Source organism: Muntiacus reevesi, chromosome 4 (assembly GCF_963930625.1).
Source record: "Muntiacus reevesi chromosome 4, mMunRee1.1, whole genome shotgun sequence".
In the NCBI taxonomy this organism is placed as follows: domain Eukaryota; kingdom Metazoa; phylum Chordata; class Mammalia; order Artiodactyla; family Cervidae; genus Muntiacus; species Muntiacus reevesi.
Window position 1 is genome coordinate 24,268,170 of NC_089252.1, and position 20,845 is coordinate 24,289,014.

Below are 20,845 nucleotides of genomic sequence, written 5' to 3' on the forward strand. Positions count from 1 at the left end.
GTCCATCCCAGACTCCTATTTTGATATGACTTTATTAGTCTTATAACTTCTGTTCTTTGTGCCATTCATTACAAATATCAAGTGTCTGGGACAGAACTGTGGCCCACCTTGAATCAGGTATCTGACTGAGAGGCAGGCCACTGGCACAGCCATGAAGTGTAAGTGTGAACCCTGGAAGGAAGTTCTTCCTCCTGCATCCTCAGATTTTCCTGGAAGGGGAGTTAGAAGCTTAGTCATTCACCATCAGAAAGCGCCAGTGATACCAAACTGATGTTTCTCTTTTCAGACCTTTCCTTGTATATTTGTATATATTTTTAGTAATCGTACTGCACATTTTATTCTGTGACTTGCTTTTTGCCTTTATCAACAAAACCTGGTCTTTGTTTTCATTCAGTAAAAATTCTTTCACAGCTGCATAAGGAATGCATTTATTCAGATATGTTATACTGTATTTTAGTCATTTATATATTGATGGATATGGTTCTGGCTTTTCATCATTACTGACAGTTCTGCAGTAAACATTATGTAATGTTCTGTCCATGCTCTAGTTTAGGCAGGACTTCCCTGTGGCTCAGACGGTAAAGCGTCTGCCTACAGTGCAGGAGACCCGGATTTGATCCCTGGGTTGGGAAGATCCTCTGGAGAAGGAAATGGCAACCCAGTCCAGTACTCTTGCCTGGAAAATCCCATGGACAGAGGAGCCTGTTGGGCTACAGTCCATGGGGTCACAAAGAGTCAGACACGACTGAGTCACTTCACTTCACTTAGTTTAGGCTATAGACTTTTAGAAATGGAATTGTTGGATCAATTGTGCAGTGTACCACAGGCTCTCAGAATTGACACTTTTCCTTCAGAATGAGAGTGCCATTGCCTCGTGACAGTGCCATACTGGATACTACCTTGTTTTTATTTTTGTTTTTTTTTTTTTTAACTTTTGTAAATCAGACTGGTGAAAAATGGCATTTCTTTGGTAACTGATAAGGTTGGTTAGTCTTCATTTTTTTTTGTCCATGTGATTTTTTTCTTCTGTAAGTCCATATGATGCCTTTTAATTGGGTGTTACTTCCTTTTTCTCATTGGATGATTTTATGGGTACTAATCCTATACTTATAGTGGTGGGAAAGGTAACATGCTCATGAAAATGGTGGTATCTGTTGGTGTTGAGCAAAAGGTATTGTTGAGCTGCTTATTTTCTGCCCAGATTTTACACTTGCTTAATTATGTTGCAGACTTCCCAGGTGGCTCAGTGGTAAAGAGTCCACCTCCCAAGTATGAGAACACGGGTTTGATCCCTGGGTTGGGAAGATCCCCTGAAAAATGAAATGGCAAGCCACTCCAGTATTCTTGCCTGGAGAATCGCATGGACAGAGCAGCCCGGCAGGTTGCAGTCCATGGGGTCTCAGCAGAGTCAGACATGACTTGGTGACTAAATAGCAACAACAATTATGTTGCATTTGAAGAGCTGTATGGGGGATTCCCTGGTGGCTCGTGGTGAAGAATCCGCCTGTCAATGCAGGATACACAACAATAATAATAATAATAATAAATAAAGAGATGTGTAGGGCAAGTAGAAGACGTACAGACTGATGTCAGTACTCATTTCTGGTTAGTAAATACTTGCACATACTTTATCTTTCATCTGGCAGTTTTCATCATTTAATATTTTTTTAACTTAGTTAAGAGAACTTCCATTATATTTGGATGAGTAATAGTATACCTTAATATTAGTAAAAAATTCATAGAATATTCCCATTCCCAATATTGTATGTCAGAAATATTTCATAGAGTTTGAAGTGTTTTAAGGGAGTAGTGAAAGAAGTAATCAATCTACAACATCTGATGAAATAGTCTCTTAATCAAAACAAGAGTGAGCATGAAAATTACTGAAGCTGAGAAAAGATGAAAATTAAAGTGTCGTGTGTTAACTGTCACGTGTGTAGCATACTGAAAGCATACAGCTGTGAGCTGTATCTACTGATTAGAAATATTTTGTTTTTAAGTTCTGTTGGAGAAAAAGCAGTGTCATTGCAAAACTTTTTCTTCCCTTATTAATTTTTTTTACATTACATTAGAAAAATGTTTTACATAGAAAAATAGAAGAGTAGGCCCTTCAGGTTCTCTCTGTAGACAGTGTGTTGTGTATATGACATTTATTCAACCAGACTTGCCTATCATGTTACATCACTTGATGTTACAGATGAAATCACAATGACTAGTCTTATGTGTATCATTTTTACTTTATATGCCTGTCACACATCTTGAGGAGTAATTAGCGGAAGTGAAAGTCCTGGTTCTCGGTCTTAATTTCCATTAAAATTTGAAGCTGTTTAAAACATCAACTTTTTATGAGGACTTTTAGCAGAAATGCATTTGAAGTAAAGGCTAGATATACTGGTTCTCCTTAGAGTCAACATAGTATATTTAGTAAAACCTTATTCTGAAGATACATACACAGTATCCTACATATGGTTTATCACTGGTCCTATTCCATCACCCTTCCCGTTCTACCAGTGCCTTACCCGTGGTATCTGGGCATCTTTACAGTACTCTATTTCACTGGTTACTCATGCTGTTGTTTTTGATGTAACAATTCAAAATTGATATTCCTTCACAAATTTTAGCTTATTTGATACTGGCTAATTAGTACATTATCTGTGTTTTCAGTATAATGTTATGCTTAGTTTATTTTTTCCTAACTTCTTAACCTGTGTTTTGGATTTCTGCATTAATCCCTTATTTTCTCGTGTCCATTTTTTTTCCTTTTTTTTTTTTTTGTGTCCATTTTTGAAGCTTTTCATTTCCCCTGATTTCATCTGATTCCTTAAGAATTTGGCCAGAATGAAGTCTTATTCAAACTTAGATTGAAAGACACAGATGTTTCCACTGGACTTTAATAACTCCTTTGGGACAGCCAGCTGTAACTTTACTCTTCATCCTCTTACCCTCTTATTCCTCCTTTCTTTGATTCTGTCAGAGTACTTCTGACATTTATGCTTGTGGATCTTTTAAATGCAAATGACTTACTGGATGATTTTGTTAGTTTATATTTCCAGCTCTTTAGTATAGGTCGACAGTCCCTATCTGTTCAAAGTTGTTGGTTTTTTTTTTTAATTTTTAGAAATCACACATATGCATGTGTGTTTTTATCTTCTACATTTTGTGACCTCTGTTGGGTTTGTGGCAGCACCGGTTATCAAGCACATTAACATAGCTTGAATGAACCACATGAATATCGCACTAAATGGGAAAGGCTATAAAGAGTCTCCATTAGTCAAATCAGGTTTCCCTCACACATTGTGTTATGGAAACTCTGAGGATACTCAGAGATACCAGGTTTAAAAATTGTGGATGTGGAATCTTGCTTCTGTATGTTCTCCTCTTTTCATACCTATTGTGCATCGCTTCATTTTAATGATGTATAGATAAATAGATGAGCTATTTTTTAAGTTGACAGTGTTAGGGACTCTTCAACTGATAACTGTTCATGTAATCATGTTAAATTACTTATAGCTTGTCTTAACCATAATCTACACAGTTGTGAAAATTTTGCTGGTGGCTCTTGAGTTGTTGACATTGTACCTTTAATATGTAACTCTGAAATCTGCTACTGAGTAACATTGGTCTCTGTCTTATCCCTCTTTTTAAAAATGGAGTTCTTAATAACCACATACACAGGGAGATATCAAAGAGAATGAATAAAATACTTGTAACCCTGTAGTAAAGAAATAACAGCATCTTAAAGTGTTATTCAGTAGAGGTTCAGAATTTTTAACAGACAATATAATAATATTTTTTCCCTCCAATGCAGGTGTTCTTTATACATTTTCCTACAGGGCTCCTCTGTGGAGAAATCCGAAAAGCTTATGTAGAATTTGTCAATGTCAGCAAATGTCCTCTTACTGGATTGAAGGTTGTTTCTAAACGTCCAGAGTTCTTTACCTTTGGTGGTAACACAGCTGTTCTGACACCGCTGAGTCCCTCGGCTTCTGAGAACTGTAGTGCTTACAAGACTGTTGTGACAGATTCTACCTCTGTGTGTACAGCACTCGTATCATCAGCTTCTTCTGTGGACTTTGGCATCGGCATAGGAAGTCAGCCAGAGGTGATTTCTGTTCCCCTTCCTGACACTGTTCTTCTACCTGGAGCTTCAGTTCAGCTACCAATGTGGTTACGTGGGCCAGATGAAGAAGGTGTCCATGAAATTAACTTTTTGTTTTACTATGAAAGCATTAAAAAGCAGCCTAAAATACGGTGAGTATGATAAAATTTTTTAGATTTAACCTCTGCGTTGAGGATACATATATATGAAAAAAGTAAAAGTGTTAGTTGCTCAGTGGTGTTCAACTCTTTGCGACCCCATGGACTGTATGTAGCCCACCAGGCTCCTTTGTGCATGGAATTCTCCAGGCGTGAATACTGGAGTGGGTTAGCCACTCCCTTCTCCAGGGGTCTTCCTGACCCAGGGATCTAAGCTGGGTCTCTTACATTGCAGGCAGATTCTTTATCATCTGAGCCATCGGGAAAGTATATACCCATTCAAATAAACATTTTACTATTTGTTATCATATGTCATTGTTTACTAAGAAATTACTCTTATCCAAATTATGCATGAAGTTTTTATCTGAGGTTGTCCCTAATCTGAGTAGCCAAAAGTGGAAAAAAATTAAGCTACATTAATCTTTTTCATGCTTTTTTCTGTAAACTTCATGGTTTTTTGATACAGCTAAGTACTATGGTCAGAGTTACCACATAATAATGAAATTCACAGGTACCATGAATTAAGAGTGTCATTTGTATATGAAGACAGGTTGCCTACAGTCATCCTTTTTAAAGAAAATTATTCTAACTTTTCCTTTTCTCTAGCCCTCCTCTGCCTCCCCAAATTTATGTGTTTGCAGAGCAAGTAATTTGAGTGGTGGTATGGGTATCTCTGAAGAAATTAAAACACAGGGAGCTGTAGCTTGTATATTTGCACAGTGGAGTATTCTGTGCTAATCCCATTGTCATTTTTACAGAACTAACTTGGAATAATTGTGCTACTTTTAAAAATTTATTGGACTATTAAAAATATCATAAAAGACTTACTATGAGAACAAAAAGATACAATACTTGTAAGGAAAAGTATGTTGTAGGTCCTCAGTAAATGTTAATTCTCCCTTAAGAAGATGAGTCATCTGGCCAAAGCAATTCATTAAGACTTTGTGGAATGTAGTAGTGGTGAAATGAACTTCCAAAGAAAGTAAAGATTTCAGAATTTGAATTTCAAAGGGTATAGGCAAAAGAGTAATGGGTATTCCAGGAAGTAGCTGTATATGTGAATGAAAATTGATGAGTTAGGAGATACAAACTGAATATAGTTAGTTTGGCTACAGTGTAACATGTGTAAAACAGGAATAAAGATTGAATTGTAAAGCTCTGTTGTGGAGAGCCTTGAATGCCAGGTGAAAGTGTGTAATTTATCAGTACTTGGTAGGCATCCAGTAACTTTGGAACTGCTATCAGAAGAGTCATAATCAAGACATACGGAGAAGGCAATGGCAGCTTACTCCAGTACTCTCGCTTGGAAAATCCAATGGACAGAGGAGCCTGGTAGGCTGCAGTCCATGGGGTTGCTAAGAGTCGGACACGACTGAGCGACTTCACTTTCACTTTTCACTTTTCACTTTCATGCATTGGAGAAGGAAATGGCAATCCACTCCAGTGTTCTTGCCTGGAGAATCCCAGGGACGGGGGAGCCTGGTGGGCTGTTGTTTGTGGGGTTGCACAGAGTTGGACACGATTGAAGTGACTTACCAGCAGCAGTATAATCAAGACATAACTATATGATGATTATTTTCAGGTCTGTGCTATGGATGAGTTTGATGAGCAGGGAAAAAGGGAGACATAGTTTTCTTCCAAACTGGGAGTAAAGAATTGAACCAAAGTTAGTCTAACTAGATAGATACTCTTACATTATTGTATTTGTCTTTGTTTTTTTAAGAGTATAAATGGTCCTGAGAGTGAATGGGTTTTAAAAGCTTTATTTGGAATTAGAGAATCATAACTCTGGGAGAGGTTCTTAGATTAAATTTGTAATTTTTACTTCTTTAGTCACAGAATATTAAGACATACTGCAGTCATTTGTACCAGTCGATCTTTGAATGTTCGAGCCACTGTCTGCAGAAGTAATTCTCTTGAAGATGAGGAGGGCAGAGGAGGCAATATGCTAGTCTTTGTGGATGTGGAAAATACCAATACTGTAAGTTGATTTAAAAATAAACTTTGTTTTTAATAATGAACTTTTTTCCTTCACAAGACAGTATAAGCTAGGAATTTAGGGAGTGTTCATTTTGAATAGAATATAAAAATACCCTACTTCTCAATTTGCTTTTGTGGTTTTATCCTTTAGTGCTTCAAATAAAAGGAGTTAGTGGTATTAATATGCTGCATAGTTGTATGATATATAGCCATACATACCAGTAATTCAACCCAAAAGAGATCTTATAAAATGCTTTCTAGTCTCACCATTGAGAACGTCCTTTGATGTAGTTAAATTTACAAAGTTCTTTTAGAATTTCACATTCAGTAGTAACTTGATAACCCCTCACTTACACATTTCCAACAGTACCATTTCCTTTATATAAAGCATTTCAAACATTTTATTTACCATTCCTGTTTATGTACTCTAAATATCAAAATGAAAATCTTGAAGGAAGGGAATGTGATCTTATTAAAATAGAATTTTAGCTTCAGATTGATTCAGTTTAGATACCTATTTGAATTGTTATTACTTCTGTAATGTCCTTTTTCTTTCAACTCCAAAAATTTATTAAGGTCAGTTTGTTCGGTGATCTTCCCCAAAATCAGTATTTGTAATAGGAAGAATGTCTGGATAATTTGAAATCAGCTCTTATTAAGGAGAATAAAAAAATTGCATGCAGTTTAAATAAATGTAGTTGATTGTATTTTGGGATTCTGTTCTTTGTTGCTTTTTTGCCTTAATAAGAATGTGATAGAAAGATAAGAAAAAATAAAATGAAAGTGCTATGGTTTTGATTAAAAATTGATAAGAAATAATTTTTGATAAATAACTCAGTATGATAGATTCTAATAACTGAATGCCTTTCAATATTTAAAAATTTGCCACCAGAAGTATATTATAATTAAATCTGTTTCTTGGATAGGTGATGACTTACCTGTTTTCAGAATGTTTGTGGAGGAGTTTAAATAATTGCCATTACTGGCAATTACTGAAATATATAGTGTTAATTTATTTCAGAATAAAAATTGCATCTTATGTTAACTGATAGTGACTTTGGGAGCAGTGTCCTTCTCAGTAGAATATACTAAATTAGTGCTTCTAAATCCTGAATGACTCTCTTTACTTCTTTTTGATAGAGTGAAGCAGGTGTGAAGGAATTCCATATAGTACAAGTATCAAGTAGTAGTAAACACTGGAAGTTACAGAAGTCTGTAAATCTCTCTGAAAACAAAGGTTTGTGCTTTTTCCCTTTTCAGAATAAATTCTGATATCTTTATTAGTTGACTTTTCTTCAGAACAGTACCAGAATGTAATAAGATTATTGGTGCTTTTCTTATAATTAACTTTTTTAAGCATTAAATTGTGCATTCATTACATTGCATGATTTTTAATGGAACTACTCATCTTAATCAATGATTTCCCATCTTTTTATTCCACATCTTTTCTATTTGGTTTTTTTTTTTTTAATTCTGTTCTGGGACTTCCCTGGTGGTCTAGTGGTTAAGACTTCACCTTCCACTGCAGGGGGTACAGGTTTGATCCCTGATTGGGGAGCTAAGGTTCCACATGCCTCATAGCTAAAAAGCTAAAACATAAAACTGAAGCAGTACTGTAACAAATTCAATAGCGACTTTCACAAATGGTCTGCCAACAAAAATAAAAATTCAGTTGTAAAATTAGTACTTGGATACATGGTCACAGTCAAAATTTAAAACAATACAGAAGCATATAGACTAGTTTCTCGTTGTTTCCTTTACTGTTGGTAAGCTGATTTTTCTGTGTATAATCATACTTGTATGTTGATTGGCTTTTCTGTGTATTTTCAAACCCATATAACACTTAAAAGAACATGCACACTTGTGATACGTATTGTCTAATTGTTCTCCAAAATATTTCTATCATTTTATCATCTTGCCAGTAATATGAGAGTGCTTAGTGCTTGTCAGAAAAGATTGAAGTTGGCAAAATGATACTTACTCTTTCTAGAAAGAATTGTACATGTATTTAAAAGATTAAAATAATGTTTTAAACCCTTACCTAGCCTCACAGTAGTAATCCTTATTTTTGGAATTTATACAAAGGAATTAATTCAAAAATATAAGAAGATTCATATATTCAGAGCAGTTTATTGCAGGGTTATGTTTAATAGGGAAAAATCGAATGTATCTTTAATGTGAATTAAGCTACAACTCATCTTGTCATTAAAATAAATAAGCTTTTAAAATGTGTCTGTAATATAGTGGGGAAAATGCATCATGGCAAACTATGTGCATATAATAATATTGATATAAATTATCCACTTGAAAAAATACTGATAGGAAATGAAATGATAGAGTGGTGGGGTTGTGTACTCCCTGGCTCCCAGATTCTAAATTTTCAAAATTTCTGTTTATCTGTATGAACATGAATTTCAGAAAGATTTAATCTTACCCTTTTAAAGAATTGAATGAGATTTGCTTCATTGAGAGAAAAGCAAAGATGTTTTTCAGTCAGTCAGTTCAGTTGCTGAGTCGTATCCGACTCTTTATGACCCCATGGACTGCAGCATGCCAGGCTTCCCTGTCCGTCACCAGCTCCCGGAGCTTGTTCAAACTCTTGTCCATCGAGTTGGTGATGCCATCCAACCATCTCATCCTCTGTCGTCCCTTTGTCCTCCTGCCTTCAATCTTTCCCAGCATCGGGGTCTTTTCTAGTGAGTCAGTTCTTCACATCAGGTGGTCAAAGTATTGGAGTTTCAGTTTCAGCATCAGTCCTTACAATGAATATTCAAGACTGATTTCCTTTAGGTTTGACTGGTTGGATCTCCTTGCAGTCCGAGGGACTCTCAACAGTCTTCTCTAGCTCCGCAGTTCAAAAGCATCAATTCTTCGGCACTCAGCTTTCTTTATAGTCCAACTCTCAACATCCATACATGACTATTGGAAAGACCATAGCTTTGACTGTACGGACCTTTGTTGGCAAAGTAATATCTCTGCTTTTGAATATGCTGTCTAGGTTGGTCTTAGGTTTTATTCCAAGGAGCAAGCGTGTTTTAATTTCATGACTGCAGTCAACATCTGCAGTGATTTTGGAGCCCAGAAAAATAAAGTCAGCTACTGTTTCTGTTGTTTCTCCATCTGTTTGCCATGAAGTGATAGGACCAGATGCCATTAAACATTATTTCTAATGATGAAATGTTTTCTAGTTTGATTATAGAAATCTGAATAATGAACTAGCTTTTACCATGTTACAAACGGAGAAAGATCTTTGAAATTTTCTCTTTTCTCTTACTAGATGCCAAACTTGCCAGTAGGGAGAAGGGAAAGTTTTGTTTCAAGGCAACACAGTGTAAGGAAGAAGAAGGTAAATTCATTTTAGTGTCACACTGTCTTAAATGGTCATTTTCTATTTCATGCCAATGATATGATTAGTTTATTCTCCTCCATTTTTTAGTTACGGAGGTCTCAGAAAAATACACCTTTGCAGATATCATCTTTGGAAATGAACAGGTATGCAAGTAAACCTAATAGCGTTTGATATTTAAAGTTATAGTTCTGGAGTATCTTGACTGTTTTGGCAAAACTGTTATTCTAGTAATCTCTAAATTCTTTGGTGTATGAACATGTCAGCTTTGTTGAGTTTTGCAACTTGATGTCATGCCCCCAAGCAAATAAAAATGCTATATGTAATATGCCATTTTAATTAGTAATTTAAAATTAGCTTTCTTTTGGATTGTAAGAAACTGAGGAGATAAATTTAGCCCTTGGCATTAAAAAAAGGAACAGGATTATATGAAAGAACCTATCTATTTGGAAAAGTGGTCACAGTGGAACATACAGATGATGATCCCCTGGATTTGGGAATATCAAACGGTTCTGAGACCCAAATAATAAGCTGTTTGTAATTTTGTTTTTTGGTAATGAGATAACTGTGAAAATTTTTTGTAATTTTCATAATGAGCGAACTATGAACAATGGTTTACCAGAAAAAAGTTCATGTCTGAGGGGGGAAATCTTATGAATTTATTAATATTTAATAATTAACTTGGAAGCTTAACATCTGCTTAACAGAATTTATAATGCAGGAAATTAAGTGTCGAGATTCTATAGTAAAACACAGTATTCCATTAACTAGGGGAAATTCTGTAGTTCTGAGTCTGTTAAAAATCTTTTCTCTTATTCTCTCCCTTTAAGTGTAAAAGCCAAGTTAATGCTAATAACTTCATTTGAGTTGTGTTTCATTGGGTATCACCTAGTCTTCTAAGTATTTGATTGGGAAATACTTGTTAATTTTAATAGTAAAAAAATTTTTTTAATAGGAAAAAATAATTTTAAAATTTTTCTTTTTTTTAACAATTTACTTTTTTTTAAAACTGAAGAATAATTTACAATATTTTGTTAGTTTCAAGTGTACAGCAAAGTGATTCAGTTATACATACATATTTATATATATGTTGTTCTTCAGATTCTCAACAATTAACTTCCTATTTTCTTTGAATACCCATTTGTCTTCCCTGGATACTTGGAAGGTCCAAGTTAATGTCATGGCAGTCTAGATTTAAGATTCAAGGTAATTTGAACCTAATGTTTTAGATATTCAGGCATTAGGGTGGCCTTCTTATATTCAACCAAATTGATAAGAAATATGTAAGTTGTAGAAATATAAATTTTTACAGGGTATATTTAATTGAAAACACATATAGACAAGTGATTTTCTTTTAACAGATAGTAAGTTCAACAAGTCCATGTGCAGATTTCTTCTATAGGAGTTTATCCTCTGAGTTGAAGAAACCACAAGCCCAGTCTTTGGTGCATACAGAAAAACAGTCAGTAGAGGATGTTATGAGATTAATCCAGAAGTGCAATGAGGTGGATTTGAATATTGTGGTGTTGTGGAAGGTATGTGTTGTTAAATTATTTCAGCAAGCCTCATTTATATTTGATTCTTAAGCTGAACAGTAAATGTAAGCTATTGTGTATATTTTTTCTGCTTAAATTTTTCAGTTTGAGTTTGAAAGCTGTTTTATAACTTTTTGTTAACAGTTCCAGATGACTTCTTTTTTTTTTGCCTAAAGGAAAAAAAATTCATTCAAATTAAATGACTTTGTTCTGTTACTTACTACTTACAAGAGGTACTGAGAATATTGTAAAACATGATAAGCTCCATGAAAGCAAAGTGCTATTATTAAACTCTTTATTGTGGACATTTTCAAACTCTGTAAAAGGAAAAATAACACCACGTACCTCTAGGTACCCATTACTCAGGCTCTAGCAGCCGCTAATTTGCTACTGTTCATTTTCTACCTGTATTCCATTAGCTCCTTTATTTTTACCTTCTTTTATTTTTTATGCTGTACTATATATTTTTAGTGACCATAATATTTCATCTATAAAAGCATTTTGTAAACTGCTTTTCTAGCAGATGAGGACTTTCTTGTTTAATATAACCCTGCCATATGATTATCTCACCCTAATTAACAGAAATTCTTTATAATTACCTAATTGTTGGTCTTTGAAATTTTCCAGATTGTTTGAAAATATCATTTTAATTTTTAAAAAAAATCAGATTAAATGCCATCTACACATACACATGGCAGACTAGAATGAGGTAATTTAGGCATTGGTCTTCCCTAAAGTTAACTGAGGTTTTCATCCCTGGGTTGGGAAGTTCCCTTGGAAGAAGGCATGGCAACTCATTCCAGTATTCTTGCCTAGAGAATCCCTACGGACAGAGGAGCCTGGCGGGCTACAGTCCATAGCGTTGGAAAGAGTCGGACATGACTAAAGTGACTTAGCACACACACAAAGTTAACTAACTATAATACAGAGATTTATTTTTCACAGTATACCCTTTTTTTATCTTAAGTATATGTTTTTAGAAATGATTCTACACTGAAATTTAAGGTCTTGCCTACAGATAGTCACCTGAACTATGTGAAGAGGTTTTATTTTTGTATTGTCTAATACAGAGGCCTAACATTGGGACATGTTCATGTTAGATGATTGGAACATGCATTTTAAATTGATTCACATGTTCTAGCGTGTTCTTTTTACTAAGCTGTACATTTTAAAATAAACTTTCTTGAAACCAAGTGGGCTCTACATGAGTTCCAATAATAGTACTTAAGCAAATTGACTTTTGTTGATTATAGAAGGTGAAGATGCTTAATGCTTAAAGGATAAATTACACATTGTTATCTTGAAATCAAATGTCCTTGAAGCTTTGAGTCAAGAAAATTCTATTTTTAGCCTCAGTAGCATTGCCCCTTTATGTAAACCAGCCATCCATTAAATGTATAGTAGACCATATGCATTTGTAGTTGTCACTCCACAGATTCCTGCCATGTAACAATTGTAGTATATCCAAGACAGGATCTTGAGTAATGTATGCTGTATTCTGTACTTATTGTTGAGCCCACATTAACCTTGGTTGGAGGGGTGAGTTATCATTTTAAAAATCACCCTGAATGAAAATCAACTACTATTTTTGCTGATCACATGAAGAAGAAGAAAACTACCCAAGATTGTGATGCTCCTTAGTTAGGGAATGCAAGTTCGGATAGATGAAAGGATGGGATATTGTCTGCTAGTGGCTAGTATCTGTGGTAAGTTTGTGATTCAGCTCATTTGAGAAAGTGACTAGTAGATTTTCCTTAGTGAGGGCTCTGGATAATGCCCAAAGGATCCCCTTGACTGAAAGAAAACTTGACAATTCATTTAAGTTGTGGAGTGGATGCTTAGGGAACATAGCACTCTAATAAAATATGATTCAGAAGGAAACTAAGACCTTGGACAACATTTTTCTTTAAAAAATAAATTAGTTGTAAGAGGCTATAATGAAAGTGTGAAAGTGTTACTCACTCAGTCGTGTCCAATTGTGCAACCCCATGGACTGTAGCCCCCCAGGCTCCTCTGCCCATGGGTTTTTCCAGGCAAGAATACTGGAGTGGGTTGCCATGCCCTTCTCCAGGGGGTCTTCCCGACCCAGGGATTGAACCCAGGTCTCTTGTATGGCAGGCAAATTTTTTACCAACTGAGCCACCAGGGAAAGCCCAAGGGGTTGTATAATACAGCTTCTAAATATTTTTAACCAAAAATAAAAGTTTGTTTTGAAAAACAAAGACTTTGTGCAGGAGAAACTGCATTATAGGGTTAAGCATGATTTTTTATTTGATCCCTTGAGACCACTGAAAGAGATGTATGTCCTGTGTCAGGACTTTATCAGCTGTCATCCTCTCAATTAAAGGTCACTTCATCAAATATTTATTTAACTCCTCCTGCATTTCTCAGTTGTGCGTGGATGGATGCTAAGCAGGCCCTGGGCCTGCCTGGGTCTTAGTGCAGCACTTCTCCAAGTGTGGTCAATGGATGGCAAATTGCCCCACGTGATAAGTATAGAAATTGAAAATAAACATTTTAGGAATGTTTATAGCATTTGACTAAGTAATTTTGAATCTGTTGAGTCTAATAGTTAAAAAACATTGGGCTTGTCAAAAAAAAGAATTTAACCATCTGTATTTGCATAATGTGATGTTAAGTGTATCAGAGCCATTTAGAGATTTTATTTTCTCCAGGATAGAAGAAGTTCAAGAAGAAGAATTACATGCTGGAATAAGTTTTAGTATAGATTAAATCAGTTCATTGTATAAGAAGAAAAAAGCCCCCCCCTTTTTTTTTAAAAGCTTACATACTGATATTTAAGATCTCCAAGGACATGGCATTTCCACTTATAGGATTTACAGTTGTATATTCACTGTATATACTCACTCATTTATAGTTGCTCTACTATGTGATAACTCTGGTGCGTCTTAGAAGCATAACTATAAGAAAAAGGCTTCTGCCCGCATATTGTCAGTCCAGTAAAGAAAAAAACTTGTGTTATGGTATAGCACTGTTCTTTTTAGGCTGTCTTAAGCACTCTAGAGAAAATTGGGAAAGGTTTCAAGATTTGTTTCTCGAATATCCAGGCCAACTGTCTTATATTGAGGCAGAGCAGATTTTGATAGATACTTTATTAATTGAATGAATGAATGAAAGTTAGAAATGCTGACACAAGGTCCAGCACATTGGAAAAAAAAAAAAAGAAATGCTGACACAGTCATGAATCTTGGTATTTGATAGATATTAGCTATAACACCTCCACTTTCCAACAGACTTTGTCTTGGTTACTTTTGAGGTTGACTGCCAAGCAGGGGTAACACTTTTGTGTTTTTTCTTCTTAGGCTTATGTCGTGGAAGACAGTAAGCAGCTTATTTTGGAAGGGCAGCACCATGTTGTTCTTCGCACTATTGGAAAAGAAGCTTTTTCATATCCTCAGAAACAGGTAATGACATGTTTTGGGGCCTCCTGTGAACTTGTGGGGGTTTTTGTTTGGTTGTTTTTGTGTTTTTGAAGGTGTCTGATTTCTGCAAGCCTTTATTTATTTATTTATTTTTATTTATTTATTTTTTCCCATTTATTTTTATTAGTTGGAGGCTAATTACTTTACAGTATTGTAGTGGTTTTTGCCATACATTGACATGAATCAGCCATGGATTTACATGTATTCCCCATCCCAATCCCCCCTCCCACCTCCCTCTCCACCCGATCCCTCTGGGTCTTCCCAGTGCACCAGCCCCAAGCACTTGTCTCATGCATCCAACCTGGGCTGGTTATCTGTTTCACCCTTGATAATATACATGTTTTGATGCTGTTCTCTCTAAACATCCCACCCTCGCCTTCTCCCACAGAGTCCAAAAGTCTGTTCTATACATCTGTGTCTCTTTTTCTGTTTTGCATATAAGATTATCGTTACCATCTTTCTAAATTCCACATATATGTGTTAGAATGCTGTATTGGTCTTTATCTTTCTGGCTTACTTCACTCTGTATAACGGGCTCCAGTTTCATCCATCTCATTAGAACTGATTCAAATGAATTCTTTTTAATGGCTGAGTAATATTCCATGATGTATATGTACCACAGCTTCCTTATCCATTCGTCTGCTGATGGGCATCTAGGTTGTTTCCATGTCCTGGCTATTATAAACAGTGCTGTGATGGACATTGGGGTGCACGTGTCTCTTTCAGATCTGGATTCCTCAGTGTGTATGCCCAGAAGTTGGATTGCTGGGTCATATGGCAGTTGTATTTCCAGTTTTTTAAGAAATCTCCACATTGTTCTCCATAGAGGCTGTACTAGTTTGCATTCCCACCAACAGTATAAGAGGGTTCCCTTTTCTCCACACCCTCTTCAGCATTTATTGCTTGTAGACTTTTGGATAGCAGCCATCCTGACTGGCATGTAATGGTACCTCACTGTGGTTTTGATTTGCATTTCTCTGATAATGAGTGATGTTGAGCATCTTTTCATGTGTTTGTTAGCCATCTGTATGTCTTCCTTGGAGAAATGTCTGTTTAGTTCTTTGGCCCAGTTTTTGATTGGGTCATTTATTTTTCTGGAATTGAGCTTCAGGAGTTGCTTGTATATTTTTTAGATTAATCCTTTGTTGCTTCATTTGCTATTATTTTTTCTCAATCTGAGGGATGTCTTTTCACTTTGCTTCTAGTTTCCTTTCTTGTGCAAAAGCTTTTAAGTTTAATTAGGTCCCATTTGTTTATTTTTGCTTTTATTTCCAGTATTCTGGGAGGTGGGTCATAGAGGATCCTGCTGTGATTTATGTTGAAGAGTGTTTTGCCTATGTTCTCCTCTAGGAGTTTTATAGTTTCTGGTCTTACATTCAGATCTTTAATCCATTTTGAGTTTATTTTTGTGTATGGTGTTAAAAGTGTTCTAATTTCATTCTTTTACAAGTGGTTGACCAGTTTTCCCAGCACCACTTGTTAAAGAGGTTGTCTTTTTTCCATTATATATTCTTCTGCAAGCTTTTATACTGAGATTTGAGTTAGGGGTTGGTGGCAGTAAGCTGATTAAAATTAAAAATGAACATAAATTGATTTTGAAGTTCACTAGCCCTTAATAAGAGCATTAAGATGCATTTGTGATCATGGAGTTTCCTAAGATATACTCTTTATTGAATCTAGAACTCATAGTTATAAAAAGAATTGACTTATGAGAGGACGGAACCGTATCCTCTGTCTTACCTTGCTTATTGTTCAGCAGGCCCACACCATTGCAGAACTCCACGGGGCTGGTCACGTAGTGTAGAGGAGGGCCTCTGGAGTTGTGCAGCAGCTGGTAGTACTGTTTGTTTTCTTAGTTCTCCTAAAGTACTATTTAATCTTATCAAAAGTTCTCATCGTATATATATATAAATAAAATTTAAGCATATTTAGTCCTATGATTCAAACAGTGACCTTGTATTGTATTCATAAATAATTTATTCTGATTGTCATGATTTTCTCCCCATTATTTTTGACAACTTGTAGTTTGAAATAATTTTGAAACTTAAAGAGAAAATCTTATAAAGCTTTTCTTAGACCTTTCACTCAGGTTCACCACTGGTTAACATTTTGGCTTATTTGTTTATCTGTTAATGTGCATTTTAATTTTTTTCTTCATCATTCTTGGATTCTCTCTTCTGAGAAAGTTGCACACATCTTGCCTATCTGCCCCTAAATACTTGACTGAGAGAGTATTCCTGAAGACAAAGACAATCTTCTCCATAATCACAAAAACCATTATTAATTCAGGAAGTTTAGCATTGATGCAATACTCATATATACAGTCTAAATTCAAATGTCATCAACGGTCTTGGTTATAAGACTTGGTTTGCTTTTTTCCCATTCAAAATTCAGTCCAGGATCGTGCATTGTGTTCACTTCAGTCTCTTCAGTCTCTTTTAATCTGGAACATTTTCTGAACCTTTATTTTTCAGTTATCATGTAGACATTTTTGAAGAGCCTTGGCCAGTTATTTTAAATATAGAATAATACTTGGAATATTTCTTATGATCAGATTAAAGTTACACATTTTTGATTGAAATACTTCCTAAGTGATATTATATCCCTGTCAGTGTATTACTTCAGAAGGCTCATGAGGGTCTCCCCTGATGGTCCAGCAGTTAAGACTTTGCCTTTCAATGCAAGGGGTTGGTTCGAGCCCTGGTTGGGGAGCTAAGATCCCACATGCCTCAGGGCCAAAAAACCAGAACATGAAACAAAAGCAGTTTTGTTCAACAGAGACTTTAAAAATGGTCCACGTCAAAAATTAAAAAAAATAAAAAGGCATTTGATATTAATTTGTCCCATTATAGGTGATGGATCATTTGATTAAGATATTACCTGCCATGTTTTTCCACAGTATTACTATTTTTTCTTTTTATTTATAAGAAGAAGTAATTGTGGGGAGATAATTTGGGACTATGTAAATATCTGATTTCTCATCAAAGTTAGGTATACTGGCTTTACATTCCTTTGGTAATAATATAATTTGAATTGATTTTTACTTTAGTGATGTCTAATGGTAATTTTCTGTTAGGTTTAATGAAGATATATTTAACCCCAAATCTGTTTCTTACTTTAAGAAAGTTGTTTTTCTCAAACTGATTTGATTAATTAAAAATCTCATTTTATTTATAAGTTGTCATATTTTGATAATTTGGAAAGGCAAGATTTTCATTTAGAAAATGAAACAAAGTGTTCTGTATAAAATTTACTCATGTTATATTCCCATTTTACAAAAATACTGTCTAGGGCATATCCTTTTTATTTCTCTGTATTTCACTTTTGAAATATTTTACATGATTAGCTGAGTTGCGAGATGTGGCATGTTCATTATATTGAGGATAATATATATGGAACTCATAGACTTTTAGATTGATGACCTAGTGCAATTTACTTGCATAATTTGATAAACTTTAGCTTACTTATAAAACAGGAGAGTATTTTATATCTTGCCTATCTTGTGATGGAACTCTGTCTTGGGGTATAACTGTCTGTCACCCTTATTGGAAAAAACTACTGTACAAATTGTCCAGCACTTACTGTGAAAATTGTTGCTGCTTTTAAGCTGAGAGAGAGGGAAGCTTCTGTCAGTATTCCCTTGGTAAATTAGCTTCAGGTTTTTGGTATCCTTTTATGTGTTCACATGTTTGCCTCCTGGTAGGTGGTATGTAGAGATTTATTCAATATAGTTTAGAAGTCTCAAATAACAGCTTGTTTATCTTAGATGATTATACTATGTTAAACAATGGGATATTTTTTGAACTTTTTATTAAAGTTTAACAAAAATGCAGAAGAGTGACTTTTCACAAATTGAAGAACACTCCAGTATAAGCAGGACCCAGATTAAGAAAGGGAATATGACGTGCACTTCAGAAGTTCGGCTCCTTCTGGCTTCCAGCCACAAGTTTTTCCTTCTCCAAAGTAAACCTCTAGTCACCTTCCTCTCACTCATAAGTCAAAAGCAAATTTGAATAATGCTTTTGAAACTGTATAAATCAAGGATCAGCAACCCTTTTCTGAGAAAAGCTGGACAATAAACATTTCTGACTTTGCTGGCCAGAAGGTCTTTGTCGATATTACTCATCTCTGTTGTCCAAAAGCAGCCATAGCCAGTATGTAAACAAATGGATGTGGCTCGGTTTCCATAAAACTGTCTTTACAAAAACCAGAGGCAAGCTGGCTTTGGCCCATGGGATATGGTTTGCCAGTCCTGGGTGTAGATCAGATTCCAACTAGGCTACCAAGAAATTAAAAAACAAAATTTTCTGATAGTAAAGGAAAACGGAGAAAAAAGTAATGAAGGAAGAGGACTTCCATGGTGGTCCAGTGGTTGGGAGTCTGCCTATCAATGCAGAGGACATGGGTTTGATCCTTGGTCTGGGATGATACAACACGTCTGGGGACAACTGGGCCGGTGAGCCCCAACTGCTGAAGCCCATGCCCCTCGAGCCTGTGCTTCACAGCAAGAGAAGCCACTGCAGTGAGAAGCCTGTGCGCGCTGCAACCAGAGAGGAGCCCCCACTCACCGCGGCTAGAGAAAGCACACCCACAGCAAGGAAGACCCAGTGCGGCCAGAAATAAATAGGGAGAATGTTTTTAAAAACTCATGAGGCAGATGATATACAATTGAATGTCTATAGCCTAAGTACTAAGCAGTTTTATTAGATGAGAACCACAGCAACTTTTGAAATTATTATTATTGTGAACCCTTTTTTATATATGAGGAAATTAAGTCTTGAAGTATTAAATAACTTACCCAGGATCATAGAACTATTATGTGTGATTGTTGGATATCAAGTTAACACCAGCACATAATAGAGAATGAATAAATGATTACAGATCCTAATTTTTTATCATAGGTTGTATTGCACATGATTCCTACTGTTTGTTAGTTTTTACAGCCGAAAAAATATTGTACATGCTTTACTTTATTTCCAGTTTTTTTTTTTTAATTTCCACTGGTTTTAAGCTTCTTTTGTTTGTATCTGTTATACCTTATTTTAAGAAGGCAGTGTTTTCATTGTCGTATTTTTTCTTTTCTCAGGAGCCACCAGAAATGGAACTATTAAAATTTTTCAGGCCAGAAAACACTACAGTTTCCTCAAGACCATCAGCAGAGCAGCTTTCTAATCTTATTAAAACGAGTCTTCACTATCCAGAATCATTTAATCATCCCTTTCATCAAAAAAGGTTTGAGATATATTTTTGTTAAATTTTTTCTGCAATGTACACACATGTATGTGCATGCACACACATCAACACATTTATTAATAGCATTAACACAAATATTGAAGAAGAGATCTAGAATAATATTGAGTACACAGAAATTGCCATTAAGTAACTTACCTGTTACTATGGTTATTATTACTGTAATTAAGAGATGGATATTTCCTCAGCCAATTAGTTGTCAAAAGATTTCTTTTGATGAATATATTTATCATTAAGTCAAAAAGAAGGAAAAAAATAGTATATCATTTTGTTTTTGTTTTAGATACAGAATAAACCTAAGACATGACTATGGTATAGATTCATCAAACAGTTTAAATTTAGACAGCATCATTGACTTAAGGTTTACCAAGTGTTAAACTTTTGGGGGGATGATGTATTTATAATTTTGATAAATAGCTTGATTACATAAATTTGAGGTTCTAAAATAAAAGGTCCTAAGTCAGGTGATACTTCAAAAAGGAGCTGGTTTGCAGATAGAAAACAAGATGGAGTGAAGTCTGCTACAGCCAGTCTGTAAATTAGAATTGAAAATGTAAGTTTTGGTGAAGTCACTGTGGGTAGGGGTAGGGAAGAGGTGGGATAGAACAAAAGAGAATGGTGACCCATAGAACAGTGGTATTGGAGAGATGAGCCAAGGAAAAAGGATTCCATCAAGAAGAATGGTTGAGAAGTAGCAGTCAAAGAATTAGGAAGACAAGACCAGTGAGTAGAAAGTGGGATCACAGAGGTGGAGCGAGAGCAGTTCAAGGATAGGAAAGTGGCTACCAGTTTTGAGTGCTGCAGAAAAGTCATTTCATTGGTTCTGACAATAAAGAAATTGTTTTGAGAAGACTATTAACTGTATGGGAGGTGGAAGCATGACACAGTAGGTTTTGAGGAAAGATGGGGCTGGGAAGGAAGGAAGGATACTAGTGTAGACCACCAGCCTTTCAAGAAGCCTGACTGTAAACAGGGATCAGAGAATAGCCTTCAGTATTGCTGTTTTCTTACTTAGAAGATACGGATGTATTTAT

At 35.4% G+C, this 20,845-nt stretch overlaps 1 protein-coding gene across 3 annotated transcripts in view; it reads left to right on the top strand.

Annotated features, from left to right (window-relative positions):
• TRAPPC8 (trafficking protein particle complex subunit 8) overlaps positions 1 to 20,845 on the top strand; it is an 85,916-nt gene that overhangs the window by 56,601 nt on the left and 8,470 nt on the right. For all 3 annotated transcript variants that reach the window (XM_065932397.1, XM_065932398.1, XM_065932399.1), the window contains 8 exons: positions 3,809 to 4,251; positions 6,091 to 6,238; positions 7,378 to 7,474; positions 9,515 to 9,583; positions 9,674 to 9,729; positions 10,945 to 11,118; positions 14,442 to 14,543; positions 19,648 to 19,793. In XM_065932397.1, coding sequence (XP_065788469.1) covers positions 3,809 to 4,251; positions 6,091 to 6,238; positions 7,378 to 7,474; positions 9,515 to 9,583; positions 9,674 to 9,729; positions 10,945 to 11,118; positions 14,442 to 14,543; positions 19,648 to 19,793 — 1,235 coding nt within the window. The remainder of the gene's footprint in view (positions 1 to 3,808; positions 4,252 to 6,090; positions 6,239 to 7,377; positions 7,475 to 9,514; positions 9,584 to 9,673; positions 9,730 to 10,944; positions 11,119 to 14,441; positions 14,544 to 19,647; positions 19,794 to 20,845) is intronic.